Source organism: Tiliqua scincoides, chromosome 5, assembly GCF_035046505.1.
Source record: "Tiliqua scincoides isolate rTilSci1 chromosome 5, rTilSci1.hap2, whole genome shotgun sequence".
NCBI lineage: Eukaryota > Metazoa > Chordata > Lepidosauria > Squamata > Scincidae > Tiliqua > Tiliqua scincoides.
In genome coordinates this window covers 144,017,217-144,044,312 of record NC_089825.1, presented here as the reverse complement: position 1 = coordinate 144,044,312, position 27,096 = coordinate 144,017,217, and the positions used below count along the sequence as shown (strand labels likewise).

Genomic DNA, 27,096 nt, shown 5'->3' with positions numbered 1-27,096 from the left:
TTATTTTTCCATCTCCAGAAAAGTCAGTGGTGATACTCAATCAGAAATTTGTCAGTCCCTATAAGGTATAACAAGATTTAAAGCCCAATCTTCAGCTGCCTGACGTGCGAGGCTGCAGCGGCACTGAAAATGGTGGCTGCTGCTGCATCCTGTGCTCACCAGACAGCCCCCACTGCCTCCTCAGGAGAAGGGGACTTTTATCCCCTTCCCCCAGGTAAACTGAGTAGCCTCTCAATGGGTCTACTCACTTCTATGCTGACCCAAGTGTTGGCTTAGAAGTAAGAGCCACTGTGTCAGGCGGCCAGCCCAAGATGGAGGCTCTGGAGCCAATGGAGCAAAGCTCCAACACTCAGTGGTGTAGTTAACCGAGTTGCCACCTGGTGAAAAGAAAATTCTGTAGCCCCCCTCACCCGCAATGACATCAAATTTAATTAATTAAATTTAATTAAATTCATTTAATTAAATTACCACGGGGCTGCATTGTGGCTACATCGGAGCTGGAAAGTTGGACATGTCTTTGCATGTCTACTCAAAAGTAAGTCCCATTATACTCAATGGAATTTACTCCCAGGTAAATGTGGACAGAATTTCAGCCTTACTTCTGTAAGTGATCACAAATCTAAAAGGTATATCTAATTTAGAGCCCATTCTTATGCCTGTCTACTCAGAAGTAAGTCCCATTGTGGTCAATGAAGCTTACTTCCAGGAAAGTCTGCCTACAGAGAGGCGCAGGGGGCTGAGATGATCATGCCAGCCAGCAGCTTACCTTTAGGAACTGGAACAGATGAATTATGAATAAATGATGAGATGATAATGGCTACTATGAGGCTGGGCCTGCTTTGGGCACCTTGTGCTGCCTGGCACCTCTTGCATTGCCTTGCTCTCCCCACTTCAGGTTCCTACGCAAGTGCAGGCAACCCATCACAGCCAGCCAAACCCACTCCTATGTGTCTACTCAGAAGTAAGTTCCATTATGGTCAATGGGGCTTACTCCCAGGAAAGGGTGGATAGGATTGCAACCTTAGGTGCCTGTATGAGAAGTGGAGAGGGAGAGAGCCTTCTTAAAAGCCCAATTCCATGCCTGTCTACTAAGAAGTAAGTCCTATTATAGTCAATGGGGCTTACTCCCAGGAAAGTGTGACTAGGATTGCAGCTCCTTGCAGGCGCAGAGTGAGGGGGCTATACTGTTGCCCGCCCCCCCAGGTTTGTGTGCTGCTGCTGCTGCTTGCCACTGGTCCCAGTGCTGTGTGTGTGCTTTGCTAGCGCTGGGTCCAGCAACTGAGACTGGAATGCAGGCATGGAGCGGAGGAGCAACCCTACACCACGCACCCCTCTCTCCTGCATCCGAACCTTATTCTCTCCTCTCTGCTGTGTGCAGGGCGAGGGGCTCACAGTTCGACTGCAGGAGAGAGGGATCCTGACCCCACTCCTGGGCAGTGTGGCACAGCTCTGGGTTGCTCAGATCAGCGCCACCTCTTTCGGTTGCATGGATCTGAGTAGACCCACTGGGGCTGCAGCAGCTCTCCCCAGGGTAAGGAAAGCAATTCTCCTTGCCCAGGCTGAGCTACTTACCGCCCAAAGCCCCTGCTGGATACGGGAAAGGGATAGCGCCCAAAGCCCGGCATCCCTGTTCGGGCACAAGTTAGGATTGTGCTGAAAATTTAGTTTTGACCTAGCCACCTTCCTCCACAGTCTTTTTACCACAGATCAAATGACTGGACTTGTCGCATTTCTTTCCACTAATTACCTTGGCTGTATCCCTTTACTTCTGCTTCTCAGAACCCTTAAAATGTTTCCTTTCCACTCCCAGGTTCTTCTGCAAGCCCACTTCTTTTTATTACATTTCATCTCCCTCACATTCTCCCCTCTCCTCCTCCTCTTCTTCTTCTTCCCATCACTTTCTCTCTTCTCCTACTAACCACCTTTCCATAAGCTCCATTGCATGTGACTGTAAGAGTTTCAGTTCCCCTGTGTAGTGCAAGAGTGAGTGATAATTTAGGAAGTCCCACATTGAACTCACTGTTGATTTTCAGAGCACTTCAATAAAGTTTCAGGGACCTTCATTTGGTCTCAGTCATCTTTTCACCACCAAATCAAGTTGGTGTGCCAGGGTCCCTGCACATGATTTTTTCCCAACCATTGTGCATGCATGTTAACACATGTTTGAAAAGCAAGGGAAGAAACACCTGGGATCATCTCAGACTTTTTCCCCCTTAGTTTCAAACATAGATATACCTATTGTTACAACCAGGAGCATCCCAGACGCAGAAGAATCTGATTGACTATGCTTGGAAACGAAATTCTGGACTAGACAGACCTCTGGGCCACTTGATTTGACAAAGCAATCTTATGGTCATTTCAAAATTGTAGTTTTTTATAACTCCAAAATAGAATTGTGAGAGCAAGCCCATAAAAGGCAATATAATTCCATTTCAGCTCTTTGAATTCTCTTCTTGTTCCTTGGGCAGGTTCCGTCTCATCAAAGATCCATTGCTTAGTGACCACTTTGAACACAGCATAAAAAATCTCCCTGAAAATTATTACCCCAGCTCCAAGGTGGACTATTTCAAGCTCATCAGAACCTATGGGACTCATTTTGGAATAGAGTTTGACATGGGAGCACATTTCAGGTACCTGACAGCCATTCCAGTGTGCAAGACGGTGCTGGAAGATGTCAGTATCTCTGAGTTAAGCCTCTGCTTGGCAGTTGATGTGGGTATTGCTTTTGGTTTTGATGGAGTGACCAACAGCCCAGACTTCCAGATGTGTGAAGAGAAGAAGAAAAACACAGATTTCTTCCTTCTGTTAAGCAAAATGAGTGAGGAGAGATGGGGTGGTAGGTTTCCTTCTAATACACCCAAAGAGTGGCTGGAAAGTGCAAAATCCATGCCTGCCTTGCTTTCCTACTCTCTAGAGCCACTCCATAACCTGGTGGAAAAGAACAACCCTCGGAGAGCGGGTTTGCAGCAGGCACTGAGTGAGTATATGAGAGAAAGAGCTCTGTGGAGGAACTGTAAGAAGTCTTGCCCACCAGGATCCAGGCTTAGCACTGGTAATTTCTGTTCTTGTGAGTGTCCCAATAATAACTTCACCAACTCCATGTGCTGTTCACAAAAGCGAGGGCTGGCCAAGCTGACGGTGACAATTGAACGCGCCGAAGGCTTGTGGGGGGACTTCTTCTCACGTTCTGATGGCTATGTCACAGTGTGGTTCCAATTTAGGGAGATGCGCACATGCACTGTGTGGAACAACAACAACCCAACATGGAATGTCACCTTTGATTTTGGAGTTATTCAGCTCCATGAAAACTTCACCAGTTTGGACCTGGAGGTCTGGGATGAGGACTTCGGTTGGAATGACAATACTTTGGGGGGATGCTCAATAACTTTGAGGCCTTGGAGATATGAGCCCCAAACCTGTTTTTTGTATTTTGGGTACCTGCATTTCAACTACCGCTTGGTCTGTGGTCGCAACCTGGGTGGTCCTGCATGCAACACTTATTCTTCTCCATTGCCTAGCAATGATTATTATTATAATTATGATTCTTATTAACATTATTAAAATACTCATATACAGCTTTTCAATAAAATGTAGATCGCAAAGTAGTTTACACAGCTAAACCAATAAAGGAAACAAATACATAAACTATGAACATTTCATTTCAGAACGAAAAGGCAAAGCAAACCAAAAGACTTACTGTGAACCAAAAGACTCCCTGATGAAGCAGCCACTGGGGGCTCAGTCCTAACTAACTTTCCAGGATGGGGTAAGGGCACTGCAGCTCTGAGGTAAGGGAACAAACATCCCCTACCTTGAGGAGGCCTCCATGACTGCCACCCAACTGCAGGATGGAGCATATGCCCCATTGGCACAGCTATGTCAGTGCTGGAAAGTTGGTTAGAATTTGGGCTTGGAACTTTCAAGCACGGTTGGTGTCAACTCTTTTTGTGGGTGCACAACCTGGCTTCCTCCCCATCAACTATGGTTTAATTTGGCAAACTGCAGCAAATTGCTGATCAGAAATTCATCTCACAAAGTTTATGGTGCAAAATACATTTCCTTTTGCCCCAATTCTATCCCCTTCCAGCAGTACCAATGCAGTCTCACCAAAAAGGCATGTAACCAGCTGTGGAAGGGGCAACCTGAGGGCAAACGGAAGGTGAATATAAAACATGTATACTTACTTCCAAGTAAGCCCTGGGGCCACCTATGAGTCTCTTCAAACATACACCATCGTTTTTGGTGACTTATGTTCAGAAAGAAAAAAGGGACCCAGAGGATTGAAATGGAGCTTTAAAATCTGGCGTGCTCCATTGCTGCTGAACCCACCTCCTCCCCCCTCCTACCATGCCACCAGTTCCTCTCCCTCCCCTGCCCAGTTACTCCCAGTCATCTCACTTCCTCCCACTCCCTGCTCACCCACTGCCCCACTACTGATCTTTCTGGTCTAGAAGGTGTGGTGGGATCCAGTGTGGGAGCTGCAGTGCTGCTGCCACTTGCAACAGTGTGTATAAAACAGGGCACTGCAAGTGGCATCAGCCTCCATTTTACAACAGTGGAACTGTCTTCCGCTGTTGTATCCAGATCCACTTGGATTTTTATAGGATTGGATTGGGCTGCCTGGTTAGGATTGAGCTGTCTGTCTTTACAGTGTTATAGAATTCTTTCTTGCTTTTCACCAATCAGTGTATATAGTGAAACTGTGCACTAAGTGTTGCCCCTGAGATGCATATCTGCTATTGCATGTGTGAATCCATTACTTTGGGACCAAGTTTCTCCAGTCCAGAAACAACAGCAATTCTGGGGAATTTCTGTTCACCGACCATGGTTTAAAATGCAAGATTATGCATTTTAGGGGGTACTGACCACATAGCAGAATAAATAACTCCAGAATCCCTCTTATTGGGTTACCACTAACCAAGACTGGGTTCCACAATCAAAAAGGTTTTATTGAGCAGATATTGGGAACAAGATCCAAAGGCTATTTTACTTATATGACTAGTTGACTATAGACTAAGCTGTGATTGGAGGATATTTGAAGACAATTCCATCAGAAAGTCATGGGACAAGGGGGAGGAAGAGAGAGAGAGAGACTCAGCCTGCCATTTTAAGGACTACAGAAGGAAAAGTGCAGAAAATTTAAAGCAGAAACCTGAGAATGAGAAAAGGGAAAGAAGACAACCATTTTAGGATATAGAGACAATTTTAGCAAAGGAGGTAAAGTTATGGTGTCTGACTTGTGCTGGGTGAGACTCCCAACACCCCTCCCCCATTGTTTCGTCCCTTCATTTTTCCTTCACCTATCCCAAGCATCCTAATCACACACACCCCCATACCATAGCATGTGTTCAGCTTGATTTGCCATGCCTGTGTGCTACGGAAAGGGAAATAATAGGATTGGTCTTCTAGCCTGCTAGATTGATTTGTGTACACTGTCTTTTCATAAAGCAAGGCCACACAACAAGGCTTCGGATTCCAGAAAAATGGACAAACAATGCAGAAAGATGAACATTAACAGGGAGTGTAGGTGTTTCCTCCAGAAGTGAGGGCAACTATACTGGATAGAGGCATCTGCCAGATAACAAAGAGAAAAGGAGACATTGTTAGATGGTTGCAAATGTGATAGATCAGGGGTACCACTTCCACCATTCCTCAGTGTCACTTAACCACTTCACGATGCAGGGCCATCTTTGGACCAATGATACTGATTTTGTCACATTGGCTCCATGCTGAATGGGGACCCCATACTGCAGCAGAAGGTGAGCTGCCAAAAGCCAGAGCCAAAACCTTGTAAGGAAGAAAGCATCCATGCAGATGCTGGCGCAGTGTGATGCAGCCCTTCACCTGCCCCTGCATCTAATTGACTCAAATTTGGTACTTCCATGAAGCAGTTGGTTGTGACACTGAGGGGTTACCAGCGCTTAACAGTACTTACCAGGGGTTAACAGCACTTACTTCCAGAAGCATGTGCTTCATGCTGGGCAACACTGCCCAGGCTCCACAGCTACCAGGTGCCCTTGTAAGGAGGGGAACCTGCAGTGGACCTACAGAGTCAAATCATGCACATTGGCCCTGCAGCTCCTAAGGTCAGCCCTTCACCATGCCTCATTGGCCTGTTTTGAGGTGATATGAAAGCTCCTCTGGTTCTTCTGTGATGGCCCATTAACTCATGCAAACAATCCCCTGATGATGCAGTCACTGTGAAGTGATAAATTCAGAGCATACTGTAACAACATAAAACGAGCCTTGCTGGATCAGACCAAAGGTCCATCTAGTCCAGCTTCCTGTGTCCCTCAGTGGCCCACCAGATGCTTCAGGGAGCACATGAGACCTGAATCCTGTTGCCACTCCCTTGCATCTGGCATTCTGAGTTAGTCTGCTTCTAAAATTGGAGGTCACACATACCCATCATGGTTTGTAACCTGTGATGTACTGCTCTTCTAGAAATCTGTCCAATACCTTTTTATGGGCATCTTGGCCTGACACCATCATTACCTCCTGTGGCAAGGAGATCCACAGGTTGATTACAGACTGGATTACAAAAATATTTCCTCTTGTCTCTTCTAACTCTCCCAACACTCAATTTTAACTTATGCCCCCTGGTTCTGGTGTTGTTTGAGAGGAAAAAGAACATCCCCCATACACTCTTTTCATTCAGTACATTTTGTACATCTCAATCATGTCACCCTGCAGTTTTTGCTACATTGAAATGAGGCAAGGTAGAAAAAGCCTAATAAAGCAGCTTAATAGGGAAAATGTATACATGCTTAAAAGTTTAACAGAGCAAGTGCATGGCAGCTAGAAGGAAAACTTAGAATCCATTTTGTTCTCTGACTCTGCTTAGAAGCAAGTCAGAAAACTGCAAGCTGGCAGTTTTGGCTAAAAATAGCAAAGGAATGCTTGGCATCCAGCAAAAGATAACAGTTCCAAACAATGCACGCTTCATGAAAAGGGAGGATGGGAGTGAAACAAACTCCTAGCTTCTATGGCAGACAGGACAGATGAAAACATATTGGGGGGGGGGAACAAAACACAGTTTTGCCATTTTAAAAACATAATACATTTAAGCTTCTTTAAACCAGAAAAAAACAGTGTTGAGTGCATGTATTGAACACTGGGACCAAAGCATTATAGAAGTTTCGTAGAAATGCCAAAGGATTGCTTGCTTGCAAATATTTTTCAATGCCTTAAGTGTAACCAATATATAAATTAGCTATTAGAGTAAAGTTTAATTGCCTGATGTTATTAGAATGTTTAGTAAAAGCATGGAAATACACAGAATAGAAAAAGTTATTAGATTAAAGAGGCTTAAGCCTCAAGTCTGAAAATGTAACTCAGATGCAACCTTGGAAAAGTTATTTCCAGCTCTAATCAAAAGGTCTGTCTTACAGACAGCTCACAGATTTGGAATGTAGGAGCCTGTATTTCTGTAGACTCAAAGTCCTGTTTGATACTTGTGGAGAGTTGCATCTCAGACTTAGCAACAGCAAATGGGAAAGCAAGAGGGAGTAGCCAGAAAACAACCATAAACCAAGGGATACTGCGAGTGCACTTGCAACACTAAGTTGAGGGTTTTATCTGTCTTGGCACCAGAAAAGGGGAAATTGAGACGTTATAAGGCTAAAAACACACAACTTGCAACATTTGATGGAGATGCCTTAGCAATGCAACCTTTTATTGTTAGCAGATGGAAACAGAATTTTCTAACAAATAAGGATACAAACACCTGCAGAGACAGCTAGACAGGAACAGATAACAAAGTTTTCTATGGAAAAGCAACCTGATTAACAAGACATCCATGCAGCCTCTGTCTGAGCTAAAGCTGACAGAGAGGGAAATGAGATTTGTTTAAAAGTAAATAAGAAAAGAGTCCTAAAAGAGAATCCTTTTGTACATAAGAGTTTACTTTGTCTTGCATTAAATATATATATTTATACCACTATATATCACAGGTCACATATAGAGAATCAAAACATGGAATAGAGGCAAGTCAGAGAACTTGGTTTAGACAAAGGTTGGCACAGAGCCCCATGGTGTCTGGAAGAAGGAATTTAGAGAGATAAACCGGTGGCTCCTTGCAACATGTCAGGGCCAACTAAGTGGAAGAATGCCTAAAGATAAGTACAAAGTACAAAGTTCTAAATAATAATTGAAGTTAGAGTGCCATCTACTGGTTGTTGAAATCTTTAAATTGTATATGTTTCAATGTATATTTTTGCCTTATTTGAAACCTGTAACTGGAAGCCAACCAATCAACTGATTGTAAAGTTTTCTGTAGCCAACTCTGAGAAGGCCCCATCTATGATGTCAAACACCAGCCAATGAGAAGTGTAAGACTCCTCAGACAAAGGAGCCAAAATGAAATATAAGCAAGGGGTTCAGGCTGGGAAAATTGCTCTCTTCGTTTTGGACAGGAGTCCCTGAGAAGCCTGTTGCTGGCAACAAAATAAAGCTTGCAGATGATCACCACTCTTGCCAACTGAGTTTGCTTTTGAACCTTGCAACACCTTGCAACAGAAAAGCCCCAAACTCTGTAGCCCTTCTTTATAAGGGAGATTCCCAACCCAGTAACCATTGCTTTCTTATGCATATTTTCAGTTCCACTATGCTTTTTTTGAGATGTGGTGACCAGAACTGAACATGATACTCCAGGTGTGGCCTTAAAATTAATTTGTACAATGGCATTATAATATTGGCTGTTTTGTTCTCAATTCCTTTTCTAACAATCCTGGAATTGTCCTTTTTTCCTCCCTTCTTTATTTATTATAATAAAAGGGAAAAAAAGAAAGCACACAATAAAATGAAATCACAAAATAAAATGAAAAAAAACAAACAGCATGAAAAATTACATAAAAAGTACAGATAAAAAAAGTCTGTAATAATGTAGCATGGGCAAAGTCAAATATTACAATTACTTACAGCTTTATATCTTAATAATCTAAATTTCCACCCATATATACATTATATCTCCAACAGCTAATTTCAAATTGCTTCAAATTATCAAAATAATGCTCTCTATCCTTTAGTCTAAACTTCAAATCTAGAACTCACTAACTTATTATTCTCTCTCTCATGCAGAAAGTAAATAATTGGTTTCCAGTTTTTCATAATATTCCAGTTTTTCATAACATTCCAGTTTTTCATAACATTCCAGTTTTTCATAACATTTCCTGTTAATTTCTCTTTAAGCAAGGTAATCGATGTCAGAGTGCGCAGATTAGAAAGAGATGCCAGCACTTCAGGTCACTGTTCCTCACGGTTAAGAAAAAATGCAGACACAGTAGCTCCCATTACCAAGTCTCTCTCTCTCTCTCTATATATATAGGCTTTCTATATATATAGGCTTTGTGTGTGTGTGTGTGTGTGTGTGTGTGTATACACACACACACACACACACACACACACACACACAAAAGGTCCATAGCACAGGCACCTGGTCAGATTGACCTGTAGTGCACTTTGTCCTGCTCAGGTTTATAAATTCATATCCTGACAGTCAATTTGTCCATTTCTGTAAAGTCCATAACTTTCATCCACCATTCTTTTATCATGTCTGTGGTTTTCCAAGATTGTGCATAAAGTATTCTAGCCATATTGTAGCAGAAAGAGGGAAGCCCCCCCCCGGTTCTGAGTCTACATTCACAAGTGATGTGAGGAAGTAAAGAAGGCTGAATTGAAAGGTGGATTTGAGAAGGAAATCTGTATTCTTTGATCAAATGTAGTTCCCCCTCCCTGTAGTTCCCCCTCCCCCTCATAAGAAAGCATAAGCAGCTCCATTATATAGTTCAGTTAGCATTGTAACCCATTTGCTAAAAAATTTCAGCTAGTACCCTCTAACTGGCACTTGTCCCAGCTTACCCAGTTCTGACTGCTTTCTGTAGTCCTTGATTTCAGCTAGCTTCCATATTTCATACACAGAGCTTATTTCTGGGCAGAATTGAGAATGTTGCCATACTGAGTTTATCTAGGGGTCAAGATGTAGTCTGTACCATCAACATTATCATATATAAAAATTAAATTTTGAATCTTTTCCCCACATATTCATCTGTCATACCCAGCAAAAAGGCTTCAGGTTTCATTTGCACATTTGTTCTTAAAATCAACTGTATCTGCGCATGTATCTCTATCCAGTACTTTTTTGTTTTAGTATGTCCACCACATATAGTAAAAAAAGATCCTTCCTGTTTTTTACATTTCCAATGCTTATTTCACATATTTTCATATATCTTTGCTAACTTACTTGGTGTCATATACCATCTATAAATCATCTTCTATACATTTTCCTTGATGTTGACATTTGGAGTAAATTGCATATGCTTTATTCATAATTTCTCCCATTTTTCCATTGAAAGTTCATGACCCACATTTTTAGCCCAATGAATCATACATTCTTGAACCTGTTCATCTTCCATTTCAAATTTAAATAACAATATATAAATCTTAGAGATTATTTGAGCTTCTGATTTTAATTGTTTTTCCAAAATTGACTCCTCCTCTTCAAATCCATATAAGTTTTAGATGATTTTAAATCTTTCTGAACAATAAAAATCATTGACAATTAAAACCTTCTTCTTCTATTATTTCTTCTCTAGACTTCAACTTAGGTGGGCTTTGCAGGGTCACGTGGGGAGTCCTAGCCGAGAAGACGCCGGAGTCGGAGCTCTGCTACCCTTATTACTCCTTTTTTTGTTTTTCATGCCTTTGGCAAGCTTATTCTTTCTTTTGCCACACTACTAGGCTGTTGGAACGAGTCCCGGACCTGTTGCAACCAATTTTGCTTTGCTTACAAGAACTAAAAGGGAGTTACATTATCTCTGCCGACTGGACTGCTTCTTCAGATGCCATATCTTTGAACTGTGAGTGGGTGTTCCTTGTTTACTAACTGGCATTATCCTTTCCACTCTAATGGGGGAGAAAAGAACACTATCCCCTGGGAACCCCGACACTGACGTGCTTTGCCCCAATATCAAGCAGTCAAGGCTTGAGGCTTCCCCCCCCTTCTCAACCCTCATTACCTGCCGCTCTGAGCCCATCCCCCTCCTTCCCTGAATCTGCCTGTTTGGAGCCCAATACTCCCTCCAACATGCCCCAGGGGAACCATCAACATTTACAGTCGTCTGGTGATGGAACTTCTGATGACGGAACACCCATGAGCCATGAATCGACTGACTTGATAACAAAGCATTCATTATTGACTGCTAAAACTGTGCTTCAAATATTTTCCCAACTTGGCCATGTTATCGATCTCTTTAAGGGGCTGCATCAAACTGTCTCCATGATGTTTTCTGCTTACTCTAATTTCCTTGCTGACCCCAAACCTCGTGTTCCCCAGACTTTTATCATCTCTGTACCAGAGGTTCCCCATGCTCCTGCTCCTCCCAAAATTACTTCTCAGCTAATATATGAACGTAAATGTGCAGTGATCACAGTCTCTATATTCAAAGGAAGAATTCCTGACTGGTCCCGGATCAAGCTGGCTAAGAGCCATCTGGACACTCTCATGAAAGAAACTCCATCTACTATTGATCTTTCCAGAATTGAGAGACTGTCCTCTTCCCAGTGTTCAGACCGGGTTTTGTTGCATTTCACCTCCAACCATATTCCAAGATTGCTGTTTGCACATGCTAGAAGTCTGGAAGGAGCAGGCATTTTCCCTCACAGATATTTCAGGAACACTGCTACTGTGAGCCTTCTCCCGTCTAAAACCATCCCACATGAACATCCTCTGGACCGATCACTCTTGCTCAACTTCCCCTCCCCTCCGATGGCTGCTCCTATCAACTCTGGTGCCTTGGATGACTCTCAAATGAATTCTTCAGATAGCCTGGCTGGCTTATTTTCCAACCTCTGCCCCTTTACCTTGAAGCCAATTCTCGACTCTGCGGTCTCCAGCCGCTCCGGGAGGGCATCACTTGATTCTGATAACCTAGTTGTGTCATCTGCCTTCAACAAGAGTGCTCCTGCTGCTCCACGTCCAAGCATCCCTTTATCTCACACTTGTATTGTGGATAGGCACTCTCAAGGCAGTCCCTTCCTTCTTGTTGATGCCTCAACCCAACCTGAACCCCCCCCCTGAATTACGACTTCACAGGCTCCAACTCCGAGGGGGGAAGACCGACCACTTCTATGGAGACTTTTTTGATGCTTCCAGCCTACAGCCAGCCACTCACCTTTGCCAACTCTTCCCCTTCATTGCAAGTTGAAACCCCGGCAAGAGTGCATCCCTCTGCAATGGAAAGAATCCCTTCTGGTTCTACCAACTGCATAACCATCGCTGACCCCACTTGCTGTCTATCAGATACTCTTCAGTCCTCTCTAGACTTGATTTCTACCCTCAAGTTGGTCTCAAGGAACATCGTGGGCTGGGAGAAAAAGAAATTTGATCAAGAGCTCATCAACTATTTGTCCTCCCTTGACATTATTTTCCGGCAAGAGACTTGGTCCCTGACCGCGCCAACCATCCCTGGGTTTACCTCACATCATCTCCCTGCTTTTAAATGCAAGCAAATGGGTCACCCACCCATTTTCCTCCCTATATATATATATTCCTCCCTCTGACCCTTCCCCTTATGTTTTTTGGAATGAGGCTAAGACCTCTGCCGAAAAATACTTGGCTTCCACGCTTTCCTTCTAATTATGGGTGACCTTAACACCAGATTGGGACCAAATAACCTCGCCCTGGCCCACTCTATGAACTGGGACCTAGATGAACAAACCCCTCCCCGGTTCCAGGGCTTTAGGTCTTCCAAAGATCCCATTATTAGTAGTTATGCCCCCTATCTTATTGATTTGCGCCTTGAGCTCAACCTAGTCATCCTCAACGGTTCTACCGGAAGGGACATCCCGGGCGAATTTACTCACTTTTCACCTAGGGGGACAAGCATTATAGATTATGTACTTGCCTCTCCGGCTCTCCTTTCGCTTTTCCCTGATTTCTTTGTTAATCCCCGCTCTGACAGTGACCTTCTTCCCATCCAATTATCTCTTGCCCCACCCCTCTTTAAGACCTTGCCCAAGATATCTCCATCAAAGTTTTCACCTTGTCTTAAATGGTCCCTTAGGATAGAGGATGCCTACCATCACTGGACCAGATCAAAAGAGTCTATTAATTTAAGTCGTACGTTGGCAGAGACTGACTCGCCTTCTACAGCTATTCTAACTTACGACTCCCTCTCTGATTCATTAACCCAGCTTCTCAGAACCTCTCTTCCCTCCCACTCTGGTAACTGTGCCCCCACTTGGTTTGATTCGGAGTGTTGGTTAGCCAAGACTTGAGTCAGGCAGTCTTTTCTTTTAGTATATCATAAACCCTTCCCTGCCTCTTTAAGATCTTATTTCCACTTGTGGAAATGCTGTCAGACTCTCCTGGGGGGAAAAAACACACTCTTTTGCTCAGCATAAATGGCGACGACTTTACGATGCAATTTTATCCAACAATCATAAATCCTTTTGGTCTCTAGTTACCTGCACCAACTCGTCTCCTTTCAGTAACGTTCCCTCCCCTGTCTCCACGTCTGCCTGGGTGGCCCATTTCTCAGGAATTTTCTCTGCTACCGACCTTTGCGAACCCTCTTCTCTCACTCCCCGAAATTTCCCGGAATGGCCACCCGTTACACCAGATGAGGTGATAGCGCTGATTAACACCTTGAAACCCTGGAAAGCTCCTGGCCCTGATGACATCTTGAGTGAAATGTTAACAAGCAACGCCTCTTGGTGGTCGGAACCTCTATCTAACCTTTTTACTTTAATTAAACAAACTGGTCTTTTCCCAGAATCCTGGTGTTGTGTCACAGCTCCTCCCCACTGGGTATCGTGCCCGCTTAAGGCTGGTTAGTTTCCCTTTGTTAACTCACCAGGGCAGTAAGCACACGTCAGAGTCAGGTCCCAGTTCAATAAATGCAGATTGCCAAATCACAGTCCAAAGTCAATATGCCGGGTCACAGTCCAAGGTCAAAGTCCAGGTAAGCCAGTTAGTCAATGCAAGGTGCCAAATCAGAGTACAGAAACGATATGCCAGGTCACAGTCCAAGGTCAGATGCCAGTTAGTTAGTTAGTTAGTTAGTTAGTTAGTTAGTTAGTTAGTTAGTTAGTTAGTTAGTTAGTTAGTTAGTTAGTTAGTTAGTTAGTTAGTTAGTTAGTTAGTTAGTTAGTTAGTTAGTTAGTTAGTTAGTTAGTTAGTTAAGTCTCGTCTCGTCTCCTCTCCTCTCCTCTCCTCTCTTGTCCTTCAAACATTCACTCCTCCTACACCCTTTCCTGCCTTAGATGCTCCTTATATCCAATTTGGTACCTCATTACCACTAGTGGCTGCAGCTGTGCAGCATACCCTCTACTGGAAACCCAGGCCTTGACTCTTAAAGAGGCCACTGTAGACACCACATTCTACCTCCTCGCCAGATCTTCCGCAATGCCAATACACTCTACCCCTTGGTGTCACAGTGGTCCCCTTTAGTGATTGTCTGCTGTTTCCTTTTTTTGGTAGGATATAGGAGTTCTTATTCCATACACTTAAGTTTTCCTATATCTAAACAGACAGGAGAGTCTACTCCTGCTATTAGCACCCTATGTGTGGCCCCTGGCCCTTGGCTGATAATTTCCCCAGCCCTGTTTGGCTGGTGGGGATATATGATCCAGACTTTTTGCCCGTCACACAGCTGCGGGTTGGTGGAGCCAAATCCTTGGTCTCCCCTGGCCATGGGCTTCCCAGGGCCATCCACCTCTTGAATGGCTGGCCTGCTGTATTTTTCACAGATCAACTGCACAATTCGTTGCCCTGCCTGGCAGGTGATGTCATTTTTACTCCCGTTATGGAGAATGACTTTTACCTCCCCCTGGTAGTCAGGGTCTACCACCCCTCCTAGCACCTGTATCCCTTGGAGTGCAAGGCCCAATCGAGGTGCAATCCTCCCATATGTTCCTGGGGGTACTGTCACCCTGATCCCCAAGGGAATAGTGATCTGTCCTCCTGCTGACACGATTATTTCCTTTGGCGTGGCCAAATCCATTCCAGCACTATCTGGGGTGGCCTGTATGGACAGAATGTCATGTTTCTGTGTCCTCCAGACTCTCAGACCTGGTATGGGGGTGGGAACTACCAAACCCACCATGCGCTGCAGGGGTGTTTGCCCTCCTACGATGGGTCTGCTATTCCGCTCAAACTCTGCCTGGTCCAATACTGTGCTCCACTTTTTCAGAGTATGGTTGGGTGTCAACTGTCTGATTTTTTGTTTGAGCAACGCATTCATCCTTTCTATAAGGCCAGCCGCCTGGGGATGGTGAGGGATGTGGAAAACCCATTGGATTCCCCATTTGTTCGCCCAGTCCTGCATGGCAGCCCCTGAAAAGTGGCTGCCATTATCACTCTGCACCTGCGATAGCACCCCGTATTGCCTTATTAGTGATTCCATCCCTCTAATTGTGGTCTGTTGGGTGGCTCTAGCCCCTGGATGTATTAATAGGTACTCCGAATATGTGTCTACCATGGTCAGCAGGTACTGCCGTCTCCCTGACTGGGGCAGCGGGCCTATGTAGCCCACCTGCCAGACTTGCCTTGGTCCCTTTCCTCGGTGAAGGTGTCCTCTGGGGATTTTAGTGAAAGGAATGCCCTTAATTCTTGCACATATATCACATGCTGCTGCCACTGTGTGGGCAGCGTCAGTTGAGCAGGGAATGCCCCGCTGCAATGCCCATTCTCTCATGCCCTTTGTCCCCAGGTGGCCTGATTTTTCATGGGCCCATTGAGCTATAACTAATAGTTCATCCTCCTGGTTTTGGGCCGGTGTGGCAGTTCGAACACGGGCCAGCTGATCAACTGCCTGATTGTATTCTGCCTCTTTAGTCCCGATAGAGTGCCCATCTATGTGTCGAGCATGTACAGTCAAATGCTGTAGACACTGATCAATTTGTAATCACAATTCCCGCCCCCACAATGAGCGCTCATATAGAGTGAAGTCATCCCTTTTCCACCTTGGGAGCCACACTGTCAGACCTTTATACACAGCCCAAGAATCTGTCTATATGTAGGCTGTTTGATCTTGTTGTTCTATAGCATGTTCCATTACCATTAGGACTGCCATTAGCTTGGCATACTGGCTGGACTTCCCTGTCCCAGTCCTTGTTAATGTGGTCTGTCGCCGGGGATTGAGTGCTGCTGAGGCAGGGCCATAGAAGAAGCCATACTTATCCTAAGATCAAACCAAATGTCCAATATCATGAGGATATGTTTTGTTCAAATGTATGTTTGAAAAGCCTGTATGTACTTAGCATGTTCAAAAGTCAGCTGGATCCATCCCCTGAGTCTGAGCTAGTAAGCACATTGGCTGTTTTAGAGAAATTGAATGCCCAGAGTGTCAGATCAAATGCTCAATGAAAGCAAATGTAATGCCATTATGCTAAAGGTGTATATAGCTTAAAAATTCAATTAAACAAATTATTAGCTTAAAACTTCATATGCTTGGCAGCTATAGAGAGAATAAAATCCCATTTTGTCTCTCTGTCTGCTTCCAGATCTGCACATTGCAAGCCATAAATTAGAGAGGAATGTGACACCCTGCCAGGGAGACATTCCTCTTAGTCTTTTATCAAGACAAAGTTAAAGAACAGCACCCCAAGTCTTTTATGAAATACCAATCATTTATGCAAATGCATAATAACATTAATGCAATAGGTAAATAGTTATATGGATTAAATACAGGAGAATCAAATGAACTCTGTGTTACCCCTCTGAGTCAGGGCTGGGTGAAGGCAGAGGTAATAAACTAGGATGGTACAAAGAGACCTTCCAGTTGGAGATGATCATAAAACAATTTGACACATCAGCAGATAACAGAAAGCTAGAGTTAGAAGCTGTCAAGCCTAATTGAATTGATAAATGAGAGTGAGGCAGCTTCAAAGAAGGTTAGGAATGTGATTCCAGACTGCATTAGGCAGAGAGAAAAAACCCTCAGAAGAGACAGAGATTTTAGAAAAGGATTTAAACTAAAATCCAGTATTTGAAAGTGTAACAAATAAGTTTTCTTTAAAAACCAAAAGTTAATAGGTGTTATAGCTAAATCAGTTATTTGTCTTTATGTGTAGCAGTGTTTTAGAACAAAAGAGAGCATTTTATGGTCTCTGAAGCAACAGCACAGTAGCCAGACAATCAGTTAGAAAGATGTTATAGACCCAGCTACTGGCACTAATAAAATCTAATGAGAATTACCTGAGGTCGTAAAATCATTAGCAAATAGGTATCTGGAAGCTGTATGAACTTCACAGAATTAAGATGAATTAGAGTAGACTAAAACAGAAGCAGGATCAATTAATCTTGAATCCTTTCTAAATAGACAGCCAGTAACAAAACAAGCTCCCTGGAACCAAAATAAGGATTTAGAGAGCTGTTTTAAAGTCATTAAAAAAAGGTAGCACATAGGAAGTGTCACAAAATTACACAGTTAACAGGCATTTATCACTATGCAATAGTTATTGCTTTAAATGTTAGTAGCAATGTTAGTAAAATTAGATGGATTAATAATAGGAAAAGACTTAAGTCTGCCTCAGATGAGCCTTGAAAAACAGATGCCGCACAGTTAATTTGGAATGTGGAATTCTTATCTAAGCAAAAGCAAGCCTACTCCCCTGAAATACTTCAAGTCTGTCAGAATTTACTGTTTGTCAAAACTCTGTAGACGCAAACACAAATTAGATCATAGAAGTTAGCAAGTATATTAGATTCTTCACTGTTATAATATTAATAATATTAATAATATTAATAATAATAATAATAATAATAATAATAATAATAATAATAATAATAATAATAATAACAACAACAACAACAACAACAGGTATTTATATACCGCCTTTCTTGGTCTTTATTCAAGACGGTTTACATAGGCAGGCTTTTTATCTAAATCCCTATTTTTAAAAAGGGATTTTACAATTTCAAAGAAGGTTCTTTCTTTCAAGAACTACTACATTCAAGGTGTTTCAATCCGATCTGGCTTAACATGCTGGCCTCCATCCTCCCACGCTCAGAGCAGATGGAATTGCTCGGCTTCAGCTTGTCAGCTGCTCCAAGGTCGCACGGTGCCGGTGGCCTCGAACTGGCAACCTTGTGGATGTTATCTTCAGGCAAGACAGAGGCTCTACCCTCTAGACCAGACCTCCTGCCCGAGTTAAGTCTCTAATAAGTTAGAGAATACAATTAAGAGTATTAATAAAAGAAACTAAATTGAAAGGATTTAAGTTTCAAATGTGTCTCAAAGTAAACTAGAAGAACAGACCTGAAATGTGTTAATTTGTTAGAAAAGAGTAACTCCTCACAGTTGAAATTCTTATCTAGCAAAGAATATTTCAAATCTGCCAATTAACTAAAATGCTCAGACTTTCCTGGCGCCTAGTAGATCCAAAAAGTAGATAGTAAGTCCAGAATAGTTAAATCAAATCGACAGAAACCATTAGCAAAAGATATCTAAAGAATGTCAGAAGGGGCCCAAGCTGAAAATATTCCTAAAAAACACAGCTTGTATTCTGAGAATCATCAGAGAAAGCAAGCTTCAACCAAGATTTAGAAAACTCTTAAAAACTTTGTTTAAAAGCAAAATATAGAGTTTTTAGTATTAAAATGAAGCTCTACATTCACTGAGAAACAAAGTGAATCTAAACTTTAAAGTGTTATAAGCATAATTAAAGAAATAAGAAAAATTAAGAAATTAAGCTCTGAATAAGATAGGCACACAGTGCCACCTACTGGGCTTTTGAAGAAGGGCGCTATTACCATATCTGGCACAAGCAGTAACCTGAGATATTCAAATGCACTCTCCATATATGGCACAACCAATCAGATGCTAGAAGCTTGTAGCCAATCAAAAGAAAAGCTCAATTTCTGACATCACCAGCTCTTCAGCCAATGATAGTGAGATTTTCCAGACAAAGGGACTAGACCTATATAAACTAAAACACACATTAGAATGTTACTATTTTCTGGAGACACTGAGAGTTACCACAGCTCTCTGTGCTCCCATTTTGAACCACCAAGAGAAGCCCATTGCTGGCAATGAATAAAGCTTGGAAATCACCACAACTTCGGTCTGCTGAGTTTGTTCTTGAACCCTGAAGATACCTTGCAACACTGCAGCCTGCCAAACTCGATTCCCCCCACTATATCTTGCCGAGCCATCCGTGAACCATGTGGTATCCTCCTCCACCTGATCATAAGGCGGGGCCTCCTTTACGGGGGACTTCCCCAGGGGCTCTGCCTTCACCATCTCTACCTCCTCTCCCACAGGGGTCAGGGCCAACACCTGCTCCTGGAGAGCACTAACCCCTGAGGGACCTGGGCGTGCCCTCTCTGAGATGTACCATTTCCATTTGACTATGGATGATTCTTGGGCTCTGCCTACTCGTGAGCTAGCTGAGTCATCCATAATCCATTGCATAATAGGGATGCTGGGCCGTATCACCACTGGGTCCCCACCCGTAAGTGTCTCAACTAGAGCCCAGTAACATGCCAACAACTGGCGCTCAAACAGGGAATAGTTCTCGGCTGCCCCGGGTAATTTTCTGGACCAGAAGCCCAGTGGCACCTTTTCCCCCTCCTGCCCCTTTTGCCATAGGCTCCACATAGCTACCTCCTGGTTGGCGGAAACTTGTAACTCGAATGGGACCCCTTTCACAATGGGACCCCTTTCACAATGGGACCCCTTGCACAATGGGACCCCTTTCACAATGGGCCCAAGGGCATAGCGGCTGCTACGGCAGCCTTAGCTGCAGCCTGCTGCTGCTCCCCCCACTCAAATTGTGCCTTTTTCTGGGTAACCTGATAGATTGCCCTCAATATTTGGGCTAGATGGGGAATATGCTGCCTCCAAAACCCCATTAGCCCTCTTAACCTCTGGGCTTCTTCCTTTGAGGAAGGGTGGGGCAAGGCCGCTATTACATTCAGCACCCTTTCAGGAATATGCCTTACAGGCCCAGACCATACCACCCCTAGGAACTGGACCTGTTGTGCTGCACCCTGTATCTTGGCAGGGTTTACTTCCCACCCCCGAGCCTTCATGTGGGTAACTAGGGCAACCAGTCCCTCCTGTACATCCTGGTCTGTGGGGCCTGAAATCATGACATCATCAATGAAGTGGGCCAGGAATAAGGCAGGACTTAAAGTTAACCACCCCAGGTCCCATGCCACTATTCCATGGCATAGAGTGGGGCTGTGTAGGTACCCTTGGGGCAGGACCTGAAAGGTATACTGTGTCCCCTCCCAGCTGAAGGCAAACTGGTCCTGTGATTCCTCACTAATTGGGATGCTGAAAAATGCATTGGCAGGATCAATCACTACATGCCAATCTCCAGCATTCTTCTCTATGTTTTCCAGTAATGTGACCATGTCCGGCACAACTGCCGCCAGCGGTAGTGCTTGCTTGTTTAGTCGGTGGTAATCAACCGTCATTCGACAACTTCCATTGGGTTTCTTGACCGGCCATACTGGGGAGTTAAAGGGTGAGACTGCCGGTCTAATTACCCCTACTTCCAATAACCCCTTTACCATTTCTGTTATTTCTTTATGACTGCCGGGCAGGCGGTACTGCTTTACATATACTGGTCTGTCTGGCAGAGGAATATGTAAAGGAGTCCACTTAGCTTTCCCCACCAGCACTGCCAAAGTCCAAAGGCATACCGCCCTCTGGGGGTTTGGAACTCTTTGCCCTGCAATAGATCTATGCCTATTATATACTCAGGGACCCGTGAAATGAGGACCATAGCCACAAAGGGTGCAGACTTTCCTATGGCTAAACGCACCTGCATTTCAACTGTTCTCTCTTCTCCATCGCCATATACATTGACGTATCTAATGGTGCCTGCATGTTTGTTTGGGTCCCCATGTATTAAGGTCACTTCAGACCCTGTGCCCATTAAAGCCAGAACCGTGTGGATGTTTCCTTTGGTCCAATAAATCCTAAATGGATGTGAGGACGCAGGTCTCCAGGGATAGCCGTCTTCATTGGCCTCACCACTGGAGCCCTGCCTCCCCTATTCCTGTGGTGGAGATACCCCCCATCCCAACGTGATAAGATCCTCCTCAGATGTAGCGGGGGATATTCTACATGCTTCAGGTGGCTCAGCTGAGGAACCAGTAGCTATTGTCTTTCTTACTCTGGTTGGGGTTCCTTTAGCGGCCTGTTCCTTCTCCCAGAGTTTATACAGTTTGAATGTGGGCAGGCCATCTATTTTGTCCTTATGGACCCCCCGGGTCAGTAAGTCGGCCCGTATCTTCCATTGGGGGACCTCCAATTTATCTTGAGGTGAGGCTTTCCCCTTTTGATATTTCGCTGTGGGAACCCTCCATTTGGATTTGGGAGGGGTCGGTTCCTCAGATACCTGCCAGGTTTTAGGCCTGGGGGTACCCTCATCAGGCATGTCATGCAGCTGTCCTAATAGGAGCACAACCTCCCCATGACCTTGCGCTGGCCCTAGTATGGCCACTATGGCACCTTTTAGGTGTGGCGGTGCCCCCCTTACCAGTCGGGCCCTCATCCCAGGTGAGAAGGGCAGAGAATCAGGCCCTGCGAAGCCAGGCATGTACAGGCCTATTTGCATAGCCATTGTGCGCAGCTATCCCATTGCCTCTTCTATGGTGCGCCACCCTGGCAGGTTCTCCTCCCAATCCAAGGGTGAGGGATATTTCGCCTGTATTGCCAACCCGACCCAGGCAATCAATGAGGTAGGTGGACCGTGAGCACCATGTAGATAGCTATTGATCATAATATCCCGTGAAAGGGCCCCTACTGGGCTTACCTGGATGGTACCTGCCCCTTGGTCATATAAGCAGAGTAACCAGCTACTCAGCTGCTCAGTGGGGCGTTGCCTCATATCCCGCGCTATCTCCACTAGTTCTTGTGTAGTATAATCCCGTACGGTCCTCACTGTATGTACCGGAGCACCTATGGAACCCTTTGCCTTGTCGGTAATTAAGGGGCATGCCTGTAGCACAGGTTGCGCTACCCTCCTAGGTTCCTCCACATCTAGTCCTACCGAGGCCCTGGGCATCTCTCCCTCTGAGGAGGGAACCACAGGGCCCTCACTACCTTCCCATTCTTTCACCCCTGGCTGAGGTTTAGCCCTTAGTGCCATCAAGCATTCTGTTAATACTTCCCCCAGGCTTTCTGCTACCCTAGCAGCTTGCTGGGCCCAGGCTAAGGCCTCTCTATAGGCTGAATTCTTTTCTTGCTCCATTATGATCAATTTTTTCAATTTGCTATTTTCTGTTCTTAAAGATCGTATCTCCACATTTTCAGTAGACGATAAGCTCAACTTCCTTACAGCAAGAATGCCACATTTGACGGCTCCTCCCATACACCAAACCATCTTGACCAGAGCCCATCCTAAACTGAAGACCATCCATGCCTTTCAGAAGGCATCAGGGACACTCATGTCTCTCACCATAAGGTCCATTGTATTCCACACCCACCAGGTATCCATTCAGCCTGTTTCCCTGGTTTTACACTATGTGTGCTGCAGAAAACTATAAGCCCTGGGTTTGAACCCCACTCCTGGTACCAGTTGTGTCACAGGTCCTCCCCACTGGGTATCGTGCCCGCTTAAGGCTGGTTAGTTTCCTTTTGTTAACTCACCAGGGCAATAAGCACACGTCAGAGTCAGGTCCCAGTTCAATAAATGCAGATTGCCAAATCACAGTCCAAAGTCAATATGCCAGGTCACAGTCCAAGGTCAAAGTCCAGGTAAGCCAGTTAGTCAATGCAAGGTGCCATATGAGAGTCCAGAAACAATATGCCAGGTCACAGTCCAAGGTCAAATTCCAGGTAAGCCAGTTAGTCAATGCAAGGTGCCAAATCAGAGTCCAGAAATGATATGCCAGGTCACAGTCCAAGGTCAGATGCCAGTTAGTTAGTTAGTTAGTTAGTTAGTTAGTTAGTTAGTTAGTTAGTTAGTTAGTTAGTTAGTTAGTTAGTTAGTTAGTTAGTAAGTTTTGTTTCCTCTCCTCTCCTCTCCTTCAAACATTCACTCCTCCTACACCCTTTCCTGCCTTAGATGTTCCTTATATCCTTTGGTATATCCTTATATGATGGATATATCCTTATATCCAATTTGGTATCTCATTACCTCTAGTGGCTGCAGCTGTGCAGCACACCCTCTACTGGAAACCCAGGCCTTGACTCTTAAAGGGGCCACTGTAGACACCACATTCTACCTCCTCGCCAGATCTTCTGCAATGCCAATACACCTGGCTCTCCTCAATTCTTGTCCCTCTCTTTAAGAAAGGTGACCCTTCCCATCCAGGCAATTATAGACCAATTAGCCTTCTTTCCTTTATAGGGAAGCTTTATTCTTAATACCTACTCTCCAGATTATAATCTTGGGCTTTTTCTAAAGCCCTACCAGGCAGAGAACAAATTGGCTTCTGCCCAGTGCTTCCACAGTTGATCATGCTTTTCTGCTTTCCTTCTTGGCCATGAAGTATTCTTTCCACCATGGTGCCAAACTCTTCGCAGCCTTTATAGCTCTCCACGGTGCATTTGACTCTATTAACAGGGCCATGCTGTGGAACAAGCTGGCCAGTTGTGGGATAGATCCCCGTCTTCTTTTTTTAATTTGCCGCCTCCATTCATCTAATTACTGTAGGGTCCGCCTTAATGGCCTGGGTACCACATCTGACAAAATCTTCATCAATAAAGGTGTTCGCCAAGGCTGTATACTTGCTCCTCTCCTTTTTAATTTATTTCTGGCAGATTTACCCCCTCACCTATCTAGCTGCCAGAACTCCCCTCCTTCCCTCAGTGGTATCTCCCTGCCTATCCTTCTCCATGCAGATGACGCAGTCCTCCTGTCTGTCACAAGATCTGGCCTTTGCCACTCTTTGTCTTCCTTTCAAGATTACTGTCTATCCAATGATTTAATAATTAATTCTGAGAAAACCAAAATCTTGGTTTTCGCTAAATCCTGGACTCCGCTCCCTTGGAAGATAGGTAATCTCTCTTTTCAACAAGTTCAAACTTTCAAATATCTGGGGATTACCTTCCACTTCCGTCACAGTTGGCTCCCTCACAGGAAATCTGCTATTTCCCTTTCTTCACTTCACTTAAATGCGATTGCCGCTTCCATTACTCTAGTGGCAATCAGTATGTCCCTGCTGCCCTCCATATCTTTAAAACTAAAATTCTCTCCCAACTGCTGTATGGTGTCCCCATTTGGATAGAGGCTGCGAGCCAAGATCTGGATCAAGTGACAGCCTCTTTCCTCAGACAAATTCTTGGGGTTCCCAATTTAATTAGATTATCTACCCTTATGCTTGAATTAGGGATCCACCTCCCTTCTACCATTGCGTGGTCCTTGACTTTCAAGTTTTGGCTCCGCCTCCACTTAAGTATTTATTCTGAGTCTCTTTTAAAAGATCTTTTAAAGGACTCTTACCTCTCTAAGTGGTTTAAACTTATTGATTCCAAGCTTCGATCACTAGATCTATCCCCCGAATCCCTTGCAGATAGCAACCTCCATAGGGCCCACTCAATTATCAAATCTAAACTTTGGGAATCTGAATTCAACCAACTTTCCTCAAATCTTAATTCCGCCTGCTCTCCCCAGTTTTTTGGTCTCCCCCCTTCACTTGGTCACCCTTTAAATTATTTCAGTATGCTGATTAATCCTATTAAGAGGAGAGCGTTCATGCTGGCGAGATTTAATATCTTCCCCTCAGCTGTTCACTCTGGTCGATTCTCCAATATCCCGCGCGATTGTAGATTATGTCCTTTCTGTACCCTAGAACCGGACACAGTGGGCCATATATTACTCTGTTGCCCGGTCCACCAATCTCTTCGAGATACTCCCTTGAAACCTTTGCTGTTCTCCTTCTCTAGTACTTTTTCCAATCTCTTATTCGTCCTCCTGAGTGATAACTCGGTGGCCACTACTAATGCAGTAGCAGAATTTCTTTCCGCGGTTCTTAAGCTAAAACCCCCATCCTGATTCTATATCCCCTTTTTGTTTCCCTCTCTTCCTCTCTCTCCAGTCTCCTCTTGCAATTTTCTCCCTTGGCAATATAGCCAATGTGCTGGCTACTGTTATTGTTATTTATTGTTTTAATGCCAATAAAGATCTATGGAAAAAGATGGAAAAAAGACTTCAACTTATATGGCCCCTGTGTAAAACTCAACAGATTTCTAGATAATAACCATTTATTTCCCTGTGCTGTAGTTAAACCAAAATGTGCTTCTTGTGGTGACGTCAATAGTGGAATTTTACTGTAAAGCCTATTTTTAAATTGGTTCCATATCCTCCACAATGCATATCTAACATAATAATTCTTAAATTCAACATATACTTTCACTTTATCATACCATAAGTATCCATGCCAATCAAATGTTAAATCATGTCCTTCTAAATTCAGCAGTTTTCTATTTTGCTATAACAACCATTCCTTCATCAACAAAAACCAACATGATGCATAGTAAATTTTCAGATCTGGCAGCCCTAGACCTCTTCTTCCTTTTGTATCCTGCAAATTTGTTAAATTTTACTCTTTTTTATATATAAATTTTGTCATACTATTCTTTAAATCATTTATCAGAGAGTAAAACTGATATAGTCCGGAGGAGAACATTTTTGGTAATACATTCACCTTACTTACAGAAATCCTTCCTAAAATACCATAGATACTTGCCTATAATGTGAGAAATTTATTCCCCCAAATCATGGGTGAATCACCCCCTTGCCTTATCTCCAAAGTCACCATGGCAAACAGGGGGGTGAGGGGGCCATCTGCACCCAGGTCCGGGGGGTTTTGCAGGAGGACAGGCAGTGGCACATCCTCTGGGCCTCATGTGGGTTTCCCGGCAGCTGCGCCTCCCACCCGCCTGCAGCCAGCTGGACCCCCCATCGCACCTGGAGCTGAAGGAGTACTGGAGGAGGAAGGGTATGCGGGGGCAGCCTGCCGGCCGTCACTCCCCATTCACTACCAGAGCCCGCTGCACGCACCCATCACAGTCCTGCCACCCGCAGGGGCAGGGAGCAGAACGGGGGCATCTTGGCTGTTTCCGCCGCCACTGCCAGACCAATGGAGGGAAGGGAGCATGTGGGGAGCGTCCTACACTGCCCACTCCCTGTCAGACACTCCCCAGCACGGGAGCAGTGCACCTCCCTCCCTGCCCACCGCAGCCTCAGCCATGCGCTTGGGAGTGGGCAGTGCTCCTGGGGGCGGGCAGTGGGAGGCAGAACCAGGATCCGGCAGTTATGCCAGATCCTAAACCCTGTTCCTGGGCAGCCCAGAGCAGTTCCGGACTGCTCGAATTTGAGCTACTGCTTGAGGTGGTGCAGATCTGAGTAGTCCCATTGGGCCTACTACCTGCTCCAGGGCAGGTTTGGATTGGGCCCCAACTCTGATAGTGTTTGCAAAAAGGTTGTGAAGAATACAGTGTTAAAAGTTAATGAATAAAAATGTATCTTATGATTTATGAGATCATAGTTTTTAATATATTAGAGACTTTTTTATTCTGTTTTTGCTATGCTATGTATACTGTGTATACTATATACTGTATGTATACTGTGTTTTTAATAAAACCTTTTCTAAAACTTTTCCTAAAATGTTTTCCAGGCTCACAAAGAGAGTCTGGTCCAACAAGAAGCTGACAGAACATACCAAGATCCAGGTCTACAGAGCTTGCATCCTGAGTACACTTCTGTACTGCAGCGAGTCATGGACTCTTCGCTCACAACAGGAGAGGAAACTGAACGCATTCCACATGCGCTGCCTCTGACACATCCTCGGCATCACCTGGCAGGACAAAGTTCCAAACAACACAGTCCTGGAATAAGCTGGAATCCCTAGCATGTATGCACTGCTGAAACAGAGACGCCTGCGTTGGCTTGGTCATGTCGTGGGAATGGATGATGGCCAGATCCCAAAGGATCTCCTCTATGGAGAACTTGTGCAAGGAAAGCGCCCTACAGGTAGACCACAGCTGTGATACAAGGACATCTGCAAGAGGGATCTGAAGGCCTTAGGAGTGGACCTCAACAGGTGGGAAACACTGGCCTCTGAGCGGCCCGCTTGGAGGCAGGCTGTGCAGCATGGCCTTTCTCAGTTTGAAGAAACACTTGGCAAACAGA

The 27,096-nt window shown here is 44.5% G+C and overlaps 1 protein-coding gene across 1 annotated transcript in view; it reads left to right on the top strand.

The window, feature by feature from the left end:
- Positions 1–27,096, top strand: part of LOC136654055 (perforin-1-like) — a 136,272-nt gene that overhangs the window by 10,079 nt on the left and 99,097 nt on the right. The window contains exons 3-4 of the mRNA XM_066630917.1: positions 896–961; positions 2,469–3,434. Of these exons, the coding sequence (XP_066487014.1) occupies positions 896–961; positions 2,469–3,434 (1,032 nt within the window). The remainder of the gene's footprint in view (positions 1–895; positions 962–2,468; positions 3,435–27,096) is intronic.